This window comes from Podarcis vaucheri, assembly GCF_965113315.1.
Source record: "Podarcis vaucheri genome assembly, chromosome: 11".
Taxonomy (NCBI): Eukaryota; Metazoa; Chordata; class Lepidosauria; order Squamata; family Lacertidae; genus Podarcis; species Podarcis vaucheri.
The window spans coordinates 64,723,230-64,744,905 of record NC_138749.1 but is presented as its reverse complement, the minus strand read 5'-3'; the positions used below and the strand labels follow the sequence as shown (position 1 = coordinate 64,744,905).

The 21,676-nt window shown below is 43.3% G+C and overlaps 1 protein-coding gene across 11 annotated transcripts in view; it reads right to left on the bottom strand.

Annotated features, from left to right (window-relative positions):
- The window catches only part of TRPM3 (transient receptor potential cation channel subfamily M member 3), a gene marked incomplete at its 5' end in the record, with an annotated part of 445,271 nt that overhangs the window by 279,418 nt on the left and 144,177 nt on the right, over positions 1–21,676 (bottom strand). For 3 of the 11 annotated variants that reach the window (XM_082241475.1, XM_082241478.1, XM_082241477.1), the window contains one exon: positions 647–1,250. The exons of 4 other annotated variants lie outside the window; for them this stretch is intronic. In XM_082241475.1, the coding sequence (XP_082097601.1) occupies positions 647–736 (90 nt within the window). Of the gene's footprint in view, positions 1–646; positions 1,252–21,676 lie in introns of those variants that run through there. 4 more of the 11 variants (XM_082241481.1, XM_082241482.1, XM_082241476.1 and 1 more) reach the window with 3 other exon arrangements.

Genomic DNA, 21,676 nt, shown 5'->3' with positions numbered 1-21,676 from the left:
GATCAAAACAGAAATCTAGTGCTCAGCATATTCTCATAGAACAAAACCCACTGAAATACATGGGGCTTTTGCTACTATTTTTTGAAACAAGACATAGTCCAATCATTGAAGAATGCTTCCAGAAACCCAAAACATGTTTGTTAATGCATTTAAAAGAAAACATAAACAGAAAGTTTTCCTCTAGCCAGAGTCTGACCTCAATCACCATGTACGAATTTCAAACCAACCATTTATATAAGCTACATTAAAAAATTAGCAGAGATTGCTAACGCTGAACATCATAATGTAATGTGCTCATAGGTGATGCTGGAAAGTATGTAAGTAATGGAAACTGACAGCTGCTGAGACTTCTCACAATTCATACACATTCCACAGATCCAATTTTCCTTGCCCTTTCAAACATCCCTTATACCACACGAGCATTAAATGCATCTCAGAAGACAGTTTCGGTGCTAAATATGCCCTCCGGTACTACAAATGCACTTTTCCTACCTGTATGTGAGCAGCATAATTTCTACAATGACCAGAAGTATATCCTAAATTGGAGAACTGAAGGTTAATTGTAGATTTGCATCCTAGTGACACAATGTGAGAAATGGGTGAAAACAAGATCACTGAGAGTAAAAATGTGATGGTTTTACAGTACCTTAAGTAGCCTGACAGATGGAAGAAAGGCGGCATGGCACAGCTTCCGAATGGTCCAGTTTAGTGGCCGAGGAGCATCACTTTGACTCATGACCCTCAAAAATTCCACTGGAATAATACAATGCAAACCACACAAATGCCTACAAAACAGCTGCTCCTCCAGGGTGTTGGCATCCCATGTCCATTAGATGTCCACACCTGCAATTCCATGAGGCAGATGCCTCCTGTAACTTGGCTGAAAGGCTGGCCAAGTGAATCTGCTTTAGCCACCGATCCTCCTTAAGAAAACACCCTCCCTGCTGGAAACAGTAGTGCTCATGCATACCAAATGTGCTTGAGCAGAGCATCAGGCTGCTTGCTGCTGCTCAGGGGAGGGCTGCACAGTGTTACAAGAAAAGGGACAGCCTGCCTTTTTTGAAGCCTGCAGTAAGAGCTTTGCGCTCGCTCCCTTTCCCTTTCTCCTTTCGGGGTGCAAGCCATTTGTTTTGCTTTCTTTTTTATCTCAGGGAGGTGACAACAGAATATATAAATCAAGCAAGGAAAGAGTACAGTAGTCCCCAGTTTGTCTTGCACGGCATTTTAAAGAAAAGAGATAAAGCTTTCAAAGAGGGAGGAGGGACTACATTCACGGTGAGAAAAAATGGGTTTCCAACTGTTATGGAAAGGAAGTCACCTGCTCACTCTCTGATTTACTGTATCTGACGTGAAGGTTTTAAATCATATCTGCCCTGCTATAATATGGACACTTTATTAGCAGCAAATGAGTGGGGCTGTCTCCTGGCACACTGCCATCATAATGAAAAATGCATTTAGATGTACATTCCCCCCCCCCCCAAGGAAACCACATGAAGCATTACAGATCAATGGGTTGCATAAGTCTGGGGATGCTTTGCTTTAACTCATCCACAGATGCCATTTTAAAAACAAACCTGAAACATTGGCTTTTACCTTTTAGCTCACTAGTCATGGGGTTCTGCTAGCACCAATCCTGCACCACTAGCAACATACCCCAAGTAACAGATTAGGGATGACTCTGCTGCAGATATCCCCCTGTGGTCTCTCTCTGCTTACCAGGAGGCAGAAACAGCAGGACTTAAGATGAGGAGCACTTCAGTGCTGGAGGGGCAAAGTAGCTTTCAAAGAAATAAGCCCTTAAAAAAAGTATCAAATACAGCCATGGCTTTGTGAGCTCTTGAATCACATTATTTTAAACAACAAATTTAAATTGTACCTGGGGTATTGTTGCTGGTCACTAATTATTATTAGACCACATATATAACTACAAGAAATGGAAGAAAACATAAATGATGCACACACATAAATATCTCAAAACATACTAGCTGCTGTTACTTCTTAGGGGAATTTACATGGTTTCGTATCATGGATTTGAAAGCAGTGGAATTTGAAATGTGTCAGAAATACTATTTTTATTTTATTAAAACCATCTGTTATGATTCTTTCTGTAGATACTTTAGTTCTATAATATCCTGACAGGGCACCTCCAGTTATCTTGCCATTTTCTTACTCCTTGCACGGTCAGAAAAATGACTGAATGACCCTGGGAAAAGTGAGAAAACTTGGACAGTGTGCTAAAGTTTTTGAAATAAATACACAGATAAACTACAATTATTCAAAACTCTGCATTTCCCCCCAAACTCCTGCAACATTATTTTAGTATTCAATAGCCTTCAGTTGCCACACTTTCCCTAATCAAGTCAAAATCATGTGTTTCTTTAAATAGAGTAACATAGACACTTTCTTTAAAACTAAAAAATGATAGCCTATGTGTCATTAAATTGTGAACCCTAAAGATCTAAAGAACTCAAACATGTAATCAGTATGAAATGTTTTCCAACTTGTGTATGAATTACCCTACTCACATAACTTACTCTGATCCAGAAGCTAAATCTGGTGGGGAGAACCTTTGGTCCTCCAGATGTTGTTCAGAAAGCCTAGTCAATGGCCAGCATCTGGAGGGCCAAAGGTTCCCCCCACTGGGCTCAGGGAAGCCAGTGTGGTGTAGTGGTTAAGAGCGGTAGTCTCGCAATCTGGGGAACCGGGTTCGCTTCCCCGCTCCTCCACATGCAGCTGCTGGGTGACCTTGGGCCAGTCACACTTCTTTGAAGTCTCTCAGCCCCACTCACCCCACAGAGTGTTTGTTGTGGGGGAGGAAGGGAAAGGAGAATGTGAGCCGCTTTGAGACTCCTTAAAGGGAGTGAAAGGCGGGATATCAAATCCAAACTCTTCTTCTTCAAGCCATCCTGTAGCTCGTTACCTGAGCATAAATCTTTCTTTGAAAAAGCGTGTATGAGAGAAAAGTGGAATTTAGAACAAGATTATGCCTTAAAGTGGAGTGATTATGATTTTGATGAACACAATCACAAAGTCTTAAAGAGAGAAGACATTGAATTTTAGTTGCTGTAATAATTAAGGGTGAAATAGGATGCAAAATTGGGCACAGCAGATTGAAATGGAGGCATAACAACTTTAATTATAATTCTTCCTAGGAAGAACTCTTAAGGATTCTAGACAGTCATCCTGGTGCTATGAAAACTGTATCTTCTGCTAAAATTAACAACTTGCTGCTGTCATTTACATTTTAGCAACTGTCTTTCCTCTGAAAGAAATGGAATGAGCTTCTACTGAGACCCAGCCCCCCCCCCCCCCCGAGGGGAGCCTGGCACCTTTGGGCAAATGCTGAAGATGCATTGTGACACGATATTTTAATATTATTTTTAGGACCCACCTTATTTCTGTGATTATAACTTGTTTAAAACTGTTTTTAATAATCAGGATGAATGAGGAAGAAGGATATCATTTAGTAGTGAAGTTGTGGTGTCCAAGGAAAGACTTGCAATATATTCCCTGCTCCTGTCATAGGTTTTTCCTATGATATGCATCCTAGTTTGTCAGCAAAATGCAACCGTAAGACCACAGGGCATGCTCTTCATACCTGATCCAAGCCAGCTCCCTGTTCCATGTTCTGTGCCAACGAGATGCCTCCCAAGCAGGGCCTGAGCAGAAGAGCAGCCCTCTACCCACCTGGGACTCCCAGCACCTGGAAGACAGCTCTCAGGGGTAGTAGCCATGGGGAGCCTCATCCTCCAGGAATGGGTTTAATTCTGTTTTAAAGCCATCCAAGTTGCTGACCGTCACGACTTCTTGTGGTAGCAAATTCCACAGTTGACTCTGTGCTGTGTGAAGAAGTTCTTTTCCTGTGTGTCTTGCATCTTCTAGCATTCATCTTCATTGAAAAGCTCTACAATATCTCTTTTGAGTTGAGGAGAACACAGTATTCCAAGTTTGGTCACAGCAGAGATTTATATAATCATATTCAGATATTGGAAGCTATATATTTCCCCAGCACAGAATTGCTTTTTTCACAGCTGTCACACACCAGATCAACATCTTCATCAAGCTATCCTGGGCAGTCACCAGCAGTTTAGACCCCCTGGGCATTTACAGGATATTAAGAATTTTTGCTACCTTGTGCATTACTTTACATTGGCTAATGTTGAATTGCATTTGCTGTTTTACTGCCCATTCTCTTAGTTTAGCAAAACCACATTGAGCTTTTCACAATCTCTTTTTGTTTTAATGTCCCTGAACAACTGGCATCATGAGCAAACGTGGCAACTTCACTGCTCACTAATTCTAAATCACTTGTGAACAAGATAAAAAGCACAGGTCTCCCTTTCTACTTCCCTCCATCAGGAAACCTACCTATTTACTCCGGCTCTCTGAACCAGATATGTACTGGTCCACAAGAGGATCTCTCCTCTTTTCCATGTCTGCTATGTCTCGTCAGGAATTATTGGCAAAGTATTCTGTCAAAAGCTTTTTGAAAGTTTATGTACATAATATGTCATACTTTTGTCAGTGCTTTCTTCTGGGGGTACTCAAGGGTACACAGTTCCACCCCCATTTCCCCCAAATGTTAAAAGTGTGGCACTTACAGCTTCACGGTGAGTCCCATGGTGAGTGACTAGCACTGGACCGGCCATACTGCCACTTATTATTACAGTGGTACCTCAGGTTACAGACGCTTCAGGTTACAGACCCTGCTAACCCAGAAATAGTACCTCAGGTTAAGAACTTTGCTTCAGGGTGAGAACAGAAATTGTGCGGCAGTGGCACAGCAGCAGCAGGAGGTCCCATTAGCTAAAGTGGTGCTTCAGGTTAAGAACAGTTTCAGGTTAAGAACGGAGCTCCGGAACAAATTAAGTACGTAACCAGAGGTACCACTGTATTACCAGTGGAAGACAATAGCTGACATTATTTTCAACAGAATAAAATAGGTGTTATATATCTATATCTGTATCTATATATCTAGCTATCTAGCTATCTACAGTGGAACCTCTATTTGCAACCATAATCTGTTCCGGAGGTCCGTCCAGAGGTCAAAACGAGTTGCTGGGAGACACACCGCTGTGAGCAGGTGCAGGTGGCGATTGCCCGCTTCTGTGCATGTGCGAAAAGCGATTGCCGCTTCTGCACATGCGTGAATGGCAATTGCTGCTCCTGCACATGTGCGAACGGTGGCAAACCCGCCAGTTACTTCCAGGTTTGCCACGGTTGCGACTTGGAACAACCGTAAGAAGAGGCGGTGGTAAGTAGAGGTTTGACTGTATTTAAAATTTTATTATTATTAATTGAATTTATATACCGCACTACACCTGGAGGTCTCAGGGCAGTTCATTCTCGTGTGTGTGTGTGTGTGTGGAGAGAGAGAGAGAGAGAGCCCTACTATTTTCTAACTCAGAAGGAATACATACTGATATTTCCTTTTCTTGTCAGACAAAATTTATTAAAGCTTACCATAAAATCCTAAGCATGTTTGTTCAGATGTAAGGATGGGAGAAGGATGGGAGTTTGCAACTCCGCACTTGTTAAGAGAAGCGGAATGCACAGGTAAGGGAATATTTGAATCGGAGGATCAACTGGTGGAAGGGTCGAGCGCTTAACACTTCTGGTGTCCAAAGCTTGCTGCCTAATACCACTAAAAACTGCTAGAGGAGATTTTCAGGCAAGTCTCACGTGTCTAGTCATGAAGGTTACTTGGGCCTCTAGGGACAGAGCTGAATCCAGAAGAATGCCCAAATTGCATACTTGCCCCTTCAGAGAAAGTGCAACACTGGTCAGGCAACCAGCCTATTTCTTGGACACAGAAACCATACACCAACAGAGCCTCCAATTTGCCAGGATCCAAATTTTATATGATGACATCCAGCTCTATTTCTCCTTGTTATCAGAGTCAGGTAAGGCTGTGGAAATGCTGAAAGTGTCTGATTTGATAATGAGCTGGATGAGGGCCATTAAATGGAAGTTTGATCTCAAGAAGGTGGAGGTTTGTGGGCAGATTGCTCTCTAGTTAAGGGTGATGGTGTTCAGCTAATTCTGGATGTGCACCCTCTAAAGAAACAGATCCAGCTGTTGTTTCTGGCCCTGATGTTCTTCGTAGGAAGGAGTGCCATTCACCAGCTTGGGCTGGTCTTCCAGCTGCAACCACGCCTAGACAGAGAGAGTCTAGTCAGTTGTCCATGCTCTCGTTCAACATCCTGTATGAGTGAAATGCATTTATATCTCTGAAAACTGTTCAGAAGCTTCCATTAGTACAAATTGCAGTCGACAGAATTATTAGTTTATACTGGTTACACAGGATTGCTTATCACTGACTGCCCCATTTCACTTTTAAAGACCCACCTCCTCCCACACTAACCTGCCTAGATGCTGAAGTCACCAATCTTTGCCATTCTCCAAATACTATCTCCCTCAAACTGGAGGTTAGCTGCAGCAGGTAAAAGTGCTTTCCCCCCCTTTTTTTGTACCCACAGCTATGGAATGTCCTCACCAGGACAGGATATTTGGCACGAACATCACTGTGTTTTCAGTGTCAGGCAAAAACTTCATTTATGAAGGCACAATTTTTATTTTTATTTTACTATCTTAAAAGTATTTAAAATTCTCTTACTTCTGATAGCATTTTTATTTTCCATTTCTCTTAACATGCATTTATTGTTGTTTTAATTTTTGTATAATAGCCTGCAATCTCTACTGAAAGACAGTATATAAATCTTTTAAATAAACAGATACATCTTTTTTTAAATGTAGTTACATACTAAAAATAAATTGTTAGACTCATAATAAATTTATAAAGTAATCCTACTTCTGTTTGTATCCATGACAACACAGATTTGTTTTCTGGCGCTCCAAATAGTTGTTTCAATATGGCTTACTTAAATAACTTTAAAAGATGCAGCAAGATAAAGTGGTTTTATATCATAGGGACTTATTTTGATACAATCTGGAATACATGCACACCTACTCCCACTGGTGGCTTGAAAGGAACAAAAGCCAGAAGGACCTTTTCGGGGAGGCCACACACTACACAGTCTAGCAACTTTTTTCCAAAGGAAGTACACCTGGGCTTTGAAATTCCTGTATGTGTGCAGGGATTGGGGGTATAATATTCACATTTCAGATGGGGAAAGGTTATGGGAAACGGATTTGAAATTCACAGCATGTTGTATGCTGAAAGAAAACTATATGGAAATGATGTACCAGTGGTAAACTAGCAAAAATGTATAAAACAAGTACAAATAACTGCAGGAAATGTAAAGAAAAAGAAGGTACCTTTTATCATATTTGGTGGTCATGTAAGGTAATAAAGGCTTTCTGGGAGATGATCTATAATGAACCGAAAAAAATGTTTAAAATAACCTTTGAAAAAAAAAACCTACCAGCTTTTCTATTAGGAGTTATAGGTACCAACATCCCAAAGGACCAGAAAAGACTTTTTATGTATGTGAGAACAGCAGCACGGATACTACTGGCCCAGAGATGGAAAGAAGAAAGAGTCCCTACCAGAGAGGAATGGCAAGCTAAGCTGCTAGACTACGCTGAAGTGGCAAAACTGACCAGAAAGCTCAGGGACCGAGAAGACAAGAAATTGAAGAAAGAATGGGAAAAGTTTACAATTTATTTAGGAGACCACTGTAAGCAGATGACAACATTAGCAGGATTTTAATCCCACTTGTAATGTAATAAATATTATGTATCTGAAGAAATGTGCATGCACACGAAAGCTTATAACCAGAACAAAGTTAGTTAGTATCTAAGGTGCTACTGGACTTTTTTTTTAAATTTAAGAATATTAGGGGCAATATGGATAGACATAAAATATAGATTACAAAATAATATGCAGTTGAAAATGTTAACTATAGGACCCATGGACGGGATGTGGGGAAATCCCGAGATTCAGAGTAATCCCATTACATGGATGTGTATTTGGTATGGTTATAAATTCATATTTGTTTTTTGTTTTTTTTTTCTGTAAGACCTCTTTATAATATATATTTTATTCAGGATTTTCTTGTTTTACAGAAGTGTAGTGCCTCGTATTCCCCCCCCCCATGTAACATTTTTACAAATCCGTTTCATTTGTTGAGGCATTAGGGGGAGAAGAAAAGAAAAAAGAAAAAAGAGAGGGGGTGGAGAGAGGGAGTAAAATCAGCAGCAACTAGGCCCCTGACAACCTTCGAAAACCTCCTCCTAACAACAAAGGGAAACAGTAAAGGGACGGTATCCGCAATATACAAAATACTACTCCAAAATCCCGCAAACCCCCTAGACGAAATCAAAAAACAATGGGAGAATGACATAGGCTATGAGATTAACCCCACTCAATGGACCAGAATGTGGTCTAAACCCCCCTTTAAATCCATATCAACGAAAAGAAAAGAACTCACTCTGAAACTCACCTGCAGGTGGTACCTAACACCAAGGAAACTAGCGCTAATACACCCTGGAACCTCACCAAAATACTGGAGAGGGTGCACCTCCACAGGCACATACCTCCACGTGTGGTGGGAGTGCCCCAAAATCCAACTATTCTGGACAACAGCCATACGAGAAATATGTAAAATAACTATAAATTCATATTTGTAAAATCAAATAAAAATGATTTGGGGGATGAAATTTCTGTATGCATAGGAATCTATTTTATTTTATTTTATTTTATTTATTATTACCTCACCCTTCCTTCCAAAGGAGCCTAGGCCAGCAAACAACAAACAATAAAACATCTTACAAACAATTCCAATACATCTAGCACAGGCATCCCCAACCTGCGGCCCTCCAAAGGTTTTGGCCTACAACTCCCATGATCCCTAGCTAACAGGACCAGTGGTCAGGGATGATGGGAATTGTAGTCCAAAACATCTGGAGGGGATGGTTGGGGATGCCTGATCTAGCAGCTACCAGCTCGAGTTTTTTTAAAAAGCAATTGGACAGTAGTAGAGATGCTACTGAATTAAACAGTGTTCTTTGTATTATTTATTTAATTATTTAAATTTATATACCACCCTTCATTCTAGGATCACAGGGTGGTTTACAGTATAAAAACCACAAAAACAAAACAAAACAAAACCTTGCTTTGCAGTTGTGTCCAGCATGCTTCAAGAGAATTGATTCGGGTGACCTAGTTTTTCCCCTTTTATAGGAGAAAGAGGCTCTGGTTTGGTTTTCTTTTGGAAGTTATGACTAAAATTTAGTCTATGTGATATTTAACTATTTTATTACTTTGAATATAAGACAGCATGACACATTATAAATAACTTAACTACAAAGCCAAGTGAGAACAAAGATATTTCTTATGTTGCAAATATAAATGTCAGTATAAAAATGTTTCTTTTGAAATATTTTTCAAAATAAAAAATGGTGAAAAGGACCTGGAAGGTGGGAAGAGAAATGACAAGGAGAGGTAAATGTGTAAGTCACACCCTTCTGCAGCAAAAGACAAGCAGGATGAAGCCCTCTCATCTCAAGCTGTGTATTGGAATTGGACTTGCTCCTTCAAGCAATTATTTGCAAAGCTCAGGCTTTCCCCCCCAGCGTCCTCTGGGGAAAGGAACAGCATTAAAAAGCCAATCTTTCAGAATGAAGAGGAGGGGAACTTACAGTATGGGAGGCCCCTGTGCCCTTCCATTTCCCTGTAAGCATTAGAAATCCTCTCCAGCTCAACCCCACTGGAGTCCCACTCCCTCTCCTTTCCAGTAGCTAATATTCCCACAACAGCGGCTGGGATGGGGAAAAGGAGGGGGCTGCACCTCAGGAGCCAGGGAGCCCCTGCAAATTATCCCAGGACACTTCATGTGGGCCTGGCCTGGCCCAACAAAGACCCAAGCAAAACCCCTTCTGCCTGTTCTTCCCTTCTGAGGACCCCTGAAACTAACTGGTAGCAAATCAAGGCACAGAAACTACCATATATGATCTAACCCTCCGTAACCTCGCAAACTGAAGCTTCCAGATATTCAAAATAAAATAGGCTTACTACATTGGTAATTACATGGTTAGCCTATGTGCATTCAACTATTAAATGCAAATGTTCTTCATATGCACCAATTAGTACAGAAAAAACAGGTGCTCATTTCCAAGTTACATGGATCTCACGACAGCTGCACACCAAACCCATTTTCCAGCAAGGTCTGCTAGCTGGCTAATTGTTTTTGATTCAGCTTTTTATAAATAAATAAATAAATAAATAAATAAATAAATGACTAAATGCTGCTAAATGAAGCCATAATTTATGTTCATTTTTCAAACATAAATAAATAATTCAGTCAACTAAATGTTAATAGCTCACACTAAAAGGCATCCAAAGGACAACATATGAATAAAGTGGTGAAAATATTGCCCACACTGCTGTTGAGTTCCTGAAGAACTAGAGGGAAAGTTCAATAGAAATGCCAACCAAAATAACTGGGAAATTTGGCACTTACACTTCTGAAAATACATGGTGGGAGACTGAAATAACAATATTGTGGAAGAAATTAGGTGCTAAAGTTTCTGGAGTTTTCTAGGAGTTCAAATTTCTAAAATGCATCCATAATTAAATTAATAAACTGTCACCAAATTTGCTCAGCATCCTACAGAACCAGAACTTCCATTTTTGCCATGTTATCACAATCTTAGAGTTCTGCCCAAGTCATTTTGCTGCCCCAAATAGTTGCAGGATGATCCATGATCTGTGTCCTAGAATCCCTTCCAAATCTCTTCCTCTTAGGGAGCACCTTTCAGGCCCTTTTGGTGCCTCTGAAAATATTGCGGCTGTTAAGTTGTGGGCAAACATATCAGACGACACAGCGATTCTTCCAAAGCAGCTCTTTATTTGTAAGCTGGAACAGAACTGAACTGAGGAGCTCAGTCAGCCTGCTTATATAGAGCTCCAGAACAATGTAACTGTTGCAACTTTCTAAAACTATCCAATCACTGAACGTCACTTTCGATCCTTCATTTGCATACAAACTATCCAATCACTGAACGTCACTTTAGATCCTTCATTTGCATAACTATCTACAGTATCCCCCTGCTGGCCCAGGGAGAGAACTTCAGTACATAACACCCCTCCCCACTGAGATAAGGCGTTCGTTACAATCATAATGGTTTCCTTATCTACAGCACTACACCTAATGGTTCAATTAGGCACAAAAGCATATCGGTTAGATTTCACATACTTAGACCAACAGTGATACATGTCCAACAACATAGTCCTTTAAATAAGTTGGGCGCTTGGAAACTCTGCCAGACCGCCGGGGACTGGTAGCCAAGTCCAGGGGGCCACACAATTCTTGCTGAGGCTGTGGTGCGACCCTAGGTGGCGTTGAAACCAAGTCCCCTGGATCCGCTGCTGGGGGTGGAACCTCCGCAAGTGGAGTTGGCGGAATGTCAGGCACGGCAGTGGTCTGAGTCTGTGGTATGTCTGCCAGACCCTCTGAAGCAGCTTGGTTTGGCTCCACGCCGGCAGTTTGTGAGAGAGGTGTAGGTGGAGCCTCACCATCTGTAAGTGTCTGTTCCGGAGCCACGAGCGCAGTTGGGGGCACCATGGTAGTGTCCAAGTCCCCAACCCTGCGCCTAAGCTGGTCTATGTGCCGGCACCACAAGCGTCCATCTTCGAGTGCCACCTGGTACGAGCGAGGTCCAGTGACTCCCACTACTGTGGCTGGCACCCAAGCAATGTCCCCCACAAAGTTCCAGGCAAAGACCTGGATTCCAGGAACAAATCACCGTGGCGTGTTGGCATCTGGGTGCAGCCGGTCGAGCGGTGACCTGAGGCGGCGGCCCATAAGCAGTTCAGCGGGACTCCGCCCTGTGGCCACATGAGGGGTGATGTGTTGCACAAACACGTATTTGGCGACCCGCTCGTGCCAGTCTCCCCGGTCCAGGCGCGCCAGTGCCTCTTTTGTCGAGCGCACCATTCTCTCTGCTTGCCTGTTGCTGGATGGATGAAATAGTGCCATTAGGGCATGGCGGATGCCCAGTCCCAAAAGAGACCGCTCAAAAGTGCCTGACGTGAACTGTGGTCCGTTGTCGGACACAAGGACATCAGGACGTCAGACCTCACCTGGAGTACTGTGTCCAGTTCTGGGCACCACAGTTCAAGAAGGACACTGACAAACTGGAACGTGTCCAGAGGAGGGCAACCAAAATGGTCAAAGGCCTGGAAACGATGCCTTATGAGGAACGGCTAAGGGAGCTGGGCATGTTTAGCCTGGAGAAGAGGAGGTTAAGGGCTGATATGATAGCTATGTTCAAATATATAAAAGGATGTCATATAGAGGAGGGAGAAAGGTTGTTTTCTGCTGCTCCAGAGAAGCGGACACGGAGCAATGGATCCAAACTACAAGAAAGAAGATTCCACCTAAACATTAGGAAGAACTTCCTGACAGTAAGAGCTGTTTGACAGTGGAATTTGCTGCCAAGGAGTGTGGTGGAGTCTCCTACTTTGGAGGTCTTTAAGCAGAGGCTTGACAACCATATGTCAGGAGTGCTCTGATGGTGTTTCCTGCTTGGCAGGGGGTTGGACTCGATGGCCCTTGTGGTCTCTTCCAACTCTATGATTCTATGATTCTAGGGCATCGTCTAAGTCTCTGAACTCGCAGTGCATTGCAGCCTGTCGGAGGGCAGCAGTGTAGTTGCTAATTCACTCCCCCTCTGCCTGGTTCCGGTGGTAAAACGCATGGCGGGCAGCGATCTTGGACGGCTTTGGCGCGTAGTGGTTGCGGAGCTTCTCTTGGATCATGTCCCATGGTGTTGCCTGGACTGCAGGCGCAACCAATGCTTGGGCCGTCTCAAACACCTCAGGCCCACAGAGGCTGAGAAATAGGCCCCGCTTCCGTTCCTTTGATACTGCTGTCAGCTCATTGGCTTGGAGGTAGCAGTCAAACCGAGCGAGGTAGGAGTCCCATGATTCAGAGGCTGGAGCAAACGGTGGTAGAGGCACAAGTGAAGCCATGGTTCCGATGCTGATGTGGAGGCGATGGATGGAACACAGTGCTCTAGCCAGAACGGTCAGCTCTGAATTGGTTCTGCTCCTTGATTTCGGTCAGTGTTTCAGCTCAGTGATTCAGCTCAGCTCAGAGGGTGGCTGCATCTGGCTGTGCTCTGATGTCCATCGATCCCATCCTCGCCACCAGTGTTAAATTGTGGGTGAACATATCAGACAACACAGCGATTCTTCAAACAGCTCTTGTTTATTCACAGGCCAGAACAGAACTGAATTGAAGGGTTTATTCAGCCTGTTTATATAGAGCTCCAGTACAATGTAACTGTAACAACTTTCTGTAACTATCCAATCACTGAACGTCACTTTCGATCCCTTATTTGCATATGTGGACCTGAACTATCTACAGTATCCCCCTGCTGGCCCAGGGTGAGAACTTCAGTACATAACAGTCTGAGATCCTGTAAATGGAAATAACCAGCCTAGATAAATTTGTTTCTATTATATGCTTTTCTAGAATTTAGAAATATTAATACAAATATCACATAGAAAATAAAACCTGTCCCTTGGTAGAGCATGAGGCTCTTAATCTCAGGGTCACGGGTTTAAACCCCACTTTGGGCAGAAATATTCCTGCATTGCAGGGGCTGGACTTGGATGACTCTTGTGGTCCGTTCCAGCTCTATGATTCTGTGAAAAGCAGAAATTATTGCTTAGATATAAACCCATCCAAGGGTCCAGACCACACTCCACATTTATTTTAAATCTGTCAGGGACTGAATCCTGCACTGCTCTGCCACTGAGCTGGAGTTCATCCCCTCCATGAAATCCATGAGAGTGAATTCATAAACAGGTGCACACACAAACAGAAATCCAATGCTTTAAAAGTTTTGTTGGTCCATTTTACTCATTTTATTTTTATACATTTGCTGGTTTTAGTGTTAAGTTAAGTTGTTAATGTTACAGTATGTTAATAGTTTATTTTAAGTCACCCTGATAATGAGCCTGAAGGTCTGGGTATAAACCTTAATGCTGACTGTCAGGGAACTGCCATCGGAGGGACAGGTGGTGGAAGGGCTCACGGAGGCTGGGAGAGACTCAGCAGCTGAAGCAGGAACCAGCAGGGGGAGAGGTGGGTCTCTGAGGGAAAGCGAGCAAGAGGGAGGGCTCAGGGACACATCCAGCGAGAACAGTGGGGAGGTTTCTGGACCTCCCATAGGGAGACCCACTCCTCGCCGGAAACTGTCACGCCGCGAGTCCAGAAGACGTGTTTCCGTTAAGGAGCTTTTATGCTGGAAGCGATTCCGAAAGCAACCACTGTCGGAATCTGCAAGTGACTAGAGCAGACATGTCTGAGGGGCTCCGTCACAGACAGAGGTTTGTGGACTTGCACAGACTCTGAGGGACTACGATTTTACGCACAAGCAGCTCATCATCCCTTCACACTGACTAAATAAAAAAATAGATGGACAGACTGGGAAACATTTCAGGAATGGAGGAAACAGCTTTGGAAGAAAGAAGAGTGGGGAGGCAGATTTATCAGCTTCTCTGCTATCATGACCACATTGCCCAAGGGAAACATGCCACAAATGGCAGCTTTGTCCAAAGCAACTGTTTCTAACACTGGATTTTTGACAAAGTGCCATTGTTTGAAGCACAAATGTACATTTTTTCCTGTTATTCACATGGCTGATACTTACTAGCTTTCTAATATGACAGCAAACGTGAAATTCTAGCCAGCTTGCCTCCAGAGCTTTGATATAATGGTTTAGTAGTTATCATTATTACCCTCCTACAGGTTTATGTTCTATATGTTTGCAAACTGAGTATGGCTGTAAGAATAGGCTGGATACATCTGCTGGAACACAGCGCAAAAAAATCAGAACAGCTGCTGCTTAATCAGGTGTGTGGATAGATCTGAGACATTTTGTAATAGAAAAAATGATTTGTAAATGGCAGTACCATTAGAGCCTCTGCAACTGCACCAGGGAGTTTACATCTATATCTGCCTTTCCATGCAGTATAAACAGCTTGTTTTCTTTCTTAATTTCCCCCCATTAGTTTTTAAAAATCATATATTTATTAGTTTTGTTGTTGTTTAGTCGTTTAGTCGTGTCCAACTCTTCGTGACCCCCTGGACCAGAGCACACCAGGCGCTCCTGTCTTCCACTGCCTCCCGCAGTTTGGTCAAACTCATGTTAGTAGCTTTGAGAACACTGTCCAGCCATCTCGTCCTCTGTCGTCCCCTTCTCCTTGTGCCCCCCATCTTTCCCAACATCAGGGTCTTTTCCAAGGAGTCTTCTCTTCTCATGAATACTAATACATGTGTGTATTAGTTTATCCAGTGCATTTGACTTGAAAATCTCTTCCAGCAGTTTTTAATGGTTTAAGCCAGGGGCCGGGAACTTTTTATGCGGGGGGCTGGTTCACTGTCCCTCAGAACTTGTGGTGGGCTGGGCCGTGCGCACACGCCTACACCTTCCTTCCCTCCCTCCCTCCCTCCCTCCCTCAGAGACAGGGCGGCTGAGATCCCTCCACTCACTGCATTCAGATGGAGTGGGCTGGGCTGGGGAGGGGCGCCCTGCTGGCGCTGGGTCTCAGCTTGTGCGTAGGGGCCACAGCCACCCCACCAGGAAGGGCCCCTACCCCGGGGTGTCCATGACCGTGCTGCTAATGTGCCACTGCCGAGCAGCACAGAAGAGTCCTCCTCCTCCTGCCCCCTCCTCCCTCCTCGCAGGCTCTCTACTCCCGCTTCTTCTCCCCCCTTCGTTTCTCCTCCTCCCTTCTTGGAGCTAGACATCAAAAGGGCGCCCTGCCCTGTGCCTCGTCCCAATTGGAGCAGCGAGTCTCAGGAAGGGGCGCCAGTGGCCACTGGCTCATGTCAAACTGGCTAATGGAGGGGAGGCCTGAGGTTGCTAAGGCTTCGGTTTGGACAGCGTTGCAGAAGTCTGAGCAACCTCGGAGCATGCTGGGAGATGTAGTTCGTGGGGGAAATTGTGAAAAATGGCAGCCCCCAAAAATTTTTTTGGGGGGAGGCAATCGTGCCGATCCAAACGGTGATTACAGAACCGTTCACAGGCCAGATCCAGAGGGCAATTGGGCTGGATCTGGCCTGCAGACCATAGTTTGCCAACCCCTGGTTTAAGCACTCCACCCTACTGCCTGTTGATCCTCCAGGACAAAAAGGTGAAAAAGGTCAACTGCTAAACTAAAAACCTCTTGCACCACTCTAAATCCAGTGCTGATCCGGGCCCAACTGCTACACTAGCCTGGAGGTGGTACAGAGATCAGGGTGATAACCCCCCCCCCGACACCTTCCATCGTGGCTGCCAGGAGTGGTCAGGCTCCACTGCTGCGCAAAGCCCCACTGGCAGGTAAGTGGGAATTGGACTGCACCCTAGTACCATATTAGAAGAACTAACTGAATGCCTGAATTATGACTGCTGAAAAATGAAAGCAAGAATCCCACATTATTTTTCCAGCTGAAAATGAGCACCAAATATAAGGTGCATTCAGAAGGAATGCATTGTTTTATACTGATACTTTTAAAATGTCAACAGTAAAAACACTCACATGATTTCCCACAAGACTGCAGTTAATAAACAATATGGATCTGCTTTCTTCCCTCAAAATTTAGTCTAACGGCAACAAACCAAGAATCCATCAATTCCTCCCTTCTAATTTTCTCTTTATTTCCCTATTTTCTTAGTCTTCAAGGTAACAATGGAGCTTTCATTGTTAGAGAGCTGAAGGAAATAGTTATTCCATTCAATTGTAGAATAAAATTGTCCTGTGTTCTACTATTATTCATTAAAGTTAACAAGAATTTGCATATAATGAAATTAAACTTTGTATAACTTTAATATTCAAAATATACCCAATGATGAAAATCTAACCTTTAGGCTCCTTAAAACTAAGTCCTGTGAAGTGAAGGAACAAGACAGGTGTTGATCATCATGTGAGCTGCGCACAGGTGAGCTGCATGCAAGCTGCCAGCCAGCCCTGTGGAGCCTCCTTTTATTGACACAAATATGCAAACCCAGGCGGATACATTTGGGGCTGTGACCTTTACACATCTTCCAGTCCCAAGATAGTGGGGTGGTACAAAGTTATTTTGGCACCTGTTTCCACCGCGTCATTTCCCCCTTGCACAGTGTATGACGAAGGAGACAAAAGGTCTCCGAGACAAAGGTTACAGACAGGACACAGCAGACTGCTGAGACCACAAAAGGTCAGACAGAGGGAACGATGTACAAACAGCTGTGGCTTGTCTGGGGGGGGGGAGTATGCTACGCACCCCAGGGTCACGCGTGCAGGCAGACTGTGACTGCCTGCTGGTGGGGAGCGTGCTCCCTCCGGACCCCACTGCCCACTCCGCGATTATCCCTACAGTCCTGTTTAACTCAGCATGGCTTATTTCCAAGTTAACACATACGGAATTGGGTTACAATGAATTCAGTGCCACTTACTTCCAACAAAGCTAAGCTAGGATGTGGACCATGTAAACTGATTGTTCAAGTCATCCTTAATGTGATACTTTTCACAGGACTATGATTAAAAATTGACCTTTGATGTGAATTAATTAATCAATTCAAAACTGCTGATGTATATAGGTGAATACTAAAACTCATCAGTAAACTTAGTGGGCTAACTTGGTATCTGTTGTAAATGAAGGTTCTCAAAACTTCTTCATATTCATTTCTTCATATTAATTTTCAAACAACATGTTTCCCAAGAAGTATACAAGGTAAAACAGCTGAAGCATCAAAATATACAAGGATGGTATGAACTACTTCATTGACTTTTTAATGTTTGACAACTGTAATTGTCTACTGGTGTAATTTTTTCTTGAAACTGCAAGAACAGCAAGACCAGGGAACTCTTTTTTGCCTTTTGGCTAAACATGATTTAATTTTGACTTAATATACCTTATAGTAGTGAGCCAATTTAGCAAGTTACTGAAACAAACACTGAAAAGGGATTTTCCCTAAATTAATTCCTTTCAATAATCTGAAAGAAATTGAAAACTTCAGCATTGCAGAAACCAAATAAAATTATTATATATTACACATTCCAGGATAAGTTTAATGTCCCTTCTCACAGATTGTAGCTGAAAAGAGTAGAGCAAAGACCCCTTTTAATCGTTAATTTAACCATTACTGGCCCCCCAGCACATAAAAAACCTCAATTTATTCAATTCCATTTTAAATCATTTCATTTCAGATTCTCCATTCTAATGTCCCAGAGAATCTAAAATGCATTATTGCAAGAAGAATCTACAACATTAAAAATAAATAAAATAAAAATCCAAATTGAAAAACTTTCTCAATGCCTCAGTGGGGGAAGTGGGAATTAAGCTACATGTATTTCAGTTGATTTAAAAAAAATAAAAATAAAAAGGCAGATGTTTTCTTGTAAGAAAGAGTGTGGACAAGGTAAATGAATGGGTATAGAAGTCCCTACATGGGATTATATCCAATGCTAGTCAGACTCAGAGTAGGCCCATTGGAATTAATGGACCTAATTTAGTCATTTTTATTAATTTCAATCCCCTTCATGGATCACTGCCTTGCCGTGGCGAAGGAGCTTGAATAACTCAGAGAAGCTATGGGCTATGCTGTGCAGGGCCACCCAAGATGGACAGGTCAGAGTGGAGAGTTTTGACCAAACGTGATCCACCTGGAGCAGGAACCGGCAAGCCACTCCAGTATCCCTGCCAAGAAAACTCCATGGACAAAGACAACAGGCATATAAAAGTTATGACGCTGGAAGATGAGCCCCTCAGGTCGGAAGGTGTCCAACATGCTACTGGGGAAGAGCGGAGGACAAGTACAAGTAGATCCAGAGCTGATGAAGCGGCTGGGCCAAAGCCGAAAGGACGCTCAGTTGTGGATATGCATGGAAGCGAAAGGAAAGTCCAATGCTGTAAAGAAAAATATTGCATAGGAACCTGGAATGTAAGAACCATGAACCTTGGTAAGTTGGACGTGGTCAAAAATGAGATGGCAAGAATAAATATTGACATCCTGGGCATCAGTGAACTAAAATGGACGGGAATGGGCGAATTCAGTTCGGATGACTATCATATCTACTACCGTGGGCAAGAAACCCGTAAAAGAAATGGAGTGGCCCTCATAGTCAACAAAAGAGTGGCGAAAGCTGTACTGGGATGCAGTCTCAAAAATGATAGAATGATCTCGATACGCATCCAAGGCAGACCTTTTAATATCACAGTAATCCAAGTTTAGGGACGCAGGTGGCGCTGTGGGTAAAAGCCTCAGCGCCTAGGGCTTGCCGATCGAAAGGTCGGCGGTTCAAATCCCTGCGGCGGGGTGCGCTCCCGTCGTTCGGTCCCAGCGCCTGCCAACCTAGCAGTTCGAAAGCACCTCCGGGTGCAAGTAGATAAATAGGGACCGCTTACCAGCGGGAAGGTAAACGGCGTTTCCGTGTGCGGCTCTGGCTCGCCAGAGCAGCGATGTCACGCTGGCCACGTGACCCGGAAGTGTCTTCGGACAGCGCTGGCCCACGGCCTCTTGAGTGAGATGGGCGCACAACCCTAGAGTCTGGCAAGACTGGCCCGTACGGGCAGGGGTACCTTTACCTTTAATCCAAGTTTATGCACCAACCACTGGTGCTGAAGAAACTGAAATTGACCAATTCTATGAAGACTTACAACACCTTATAGAAGTGACACCAAACAAGGATGTTCTACTCATTATAGGGGATTGGAATGCTAAAGTTGGGAATCAAGAGATAAAAGGAACAACTGGCAAGTTTGGCCTTGGAGATCAAAATGAAGCAGGGCAAAGGCTAATAGAGTTCTGTCAAGAGAACAAGCTGGTCATCACAAACACGCTTTTCCAACAACACAACAGACGACTGTACACATGGACATCACCAGATGGGCAGCATCGAAATCAGATTGATTATATTCTCTGCAGCCAAAGATGGAGAAGCTCTATACAGTCAGCAAAAACAAGACCTGGAGCTGACTGTGGCTCAGATCATCAGCTTCTTATAGCAAAATTCAAGCTTAAACTGAAGAAAGTAGGAAAAACCACTGGGCCGGTAAGATACAATCTAAATCAAATCCCTTATGAATACACAGTGGAAGTGAGGAACAGGTTTAAGGATTTAGATTTGGCAGACAGAGTGCCTGAAGAACTATGGATGGAGGCTCGCAACATTATACAGGAGGCAGCAATGAAAACCATCCCAATGAAAAGGAAATGCAAGAAAGCAAAGTGGCTGTCCAATGAGGCCTTACAAATAGCGGGAGAGAGAAGGCAAGCAAAATGCGAGGGAGATAGTGAAAGATATAGGAAACTGAATGCAGATTTCCAAAAAATAGCAAGAAGAGACAAGAAGGCCTTCTTAAACAAGCAATGTAAAGAAATAGAGGAAAACAACAGAATGGGAAAAACCAGAGATCTGTTCAAGAAAACCGGAGAAATGAAAGGAACATTTCGTACAAAGATTACCATAATAAAGGACAAAAGTGGTAAGGACCTAACAGAAGCAGAAGACATCAAGAAGAGGTGGCAAGAATACACAGAGGAATTATACCAGAAAGATACGGATGTCTCGTACACCCCAGGTAGTGTGGTTGCTGACGTTGAGCCAGACATCCTGGAGAGTGAAGTCAAATGGGCCTTAGAAAGCACTGCAAATAACAAGGCCAGTGGAAGTGATGGTATTCCAGCTGAACTACTTAAAATTTTAAACAATGAAGCTGTTAAGGTGCTACACTCAATATGCCAGCAAGTTTGGAAAACTCAGCAGTGGCCAGATAATTGGAGAAGATCAGTTTACATCCCAATCCCAAAGAAGGGCAGTGCCAAAGAATGCTCCAACTACCGCACAATTGCACTCATTTCACACACTAGCAAGGTTATGCTTAAAATTCTACAAGGAAGGCTCAAGCAGTATGTGGACCGAGAACTCCCAGAAGTGCAAGCTGGATTTAGAAGAGGCAGAGGAACCAGAGACCAAATTGCAAACATGCGCTGGATTATGGAGAAAGCTAGAGAGTTCCAGAAAGACATCTACTTCTGCTTCATTGACTATGCAAAAGCCTTTGACTGTGTCAACCACAACAAACTATGGCAAGTTCTTAAAGAAATGGGAGTGCCTGATCACCTCATCTGTCTCCTGAGAAATCTCTATGTGGGACAAGAAGCTAGAGTTAGAACTGGATATGGAACAACTGATTGGTTCAAAATTGGGAAAGGAGTACGACAAGGCTGTATATTGTCTCCCTGCTTATTTAACTTATATGCAGAATTCATCATGCGAAAGGCTGGGCTGGATGAATCCCTAGCCGGAATTAAGATTGCCGGAAGAAATATCAACAACCTCAGATATGCAGATGACACAACCTTGATGGCAGAAAGTGAGGAGGAATTAAAGAACCTTTTATTGAGGGTGAAAGAGGAGAGTGCAAAATATGGTCTGAAGCTCAACATCAAAAAAACGAAGATCATGGCCACTGGTCCCATCACCTCCTGGCAGATAGAAGGGGAAGAAATGGAGGCAGTGGGAGATTTTACTTTCTTGGGCTCCATGATCAGTGCAGATGGTGACAGCAGTCATGAAATTAAAAGACACCTGCTTCTTGGGAGAAAAGCAATGACAAACCTAGACAGCATTTTAAAAAGTAGAGACATCACCTTGCCAACAAAGGTCCGTATAGTAAAAGCTATGGTTTTCCCAGTAGTGATGTATGGAAGTGAGAGCTGGACCATAAAGAAG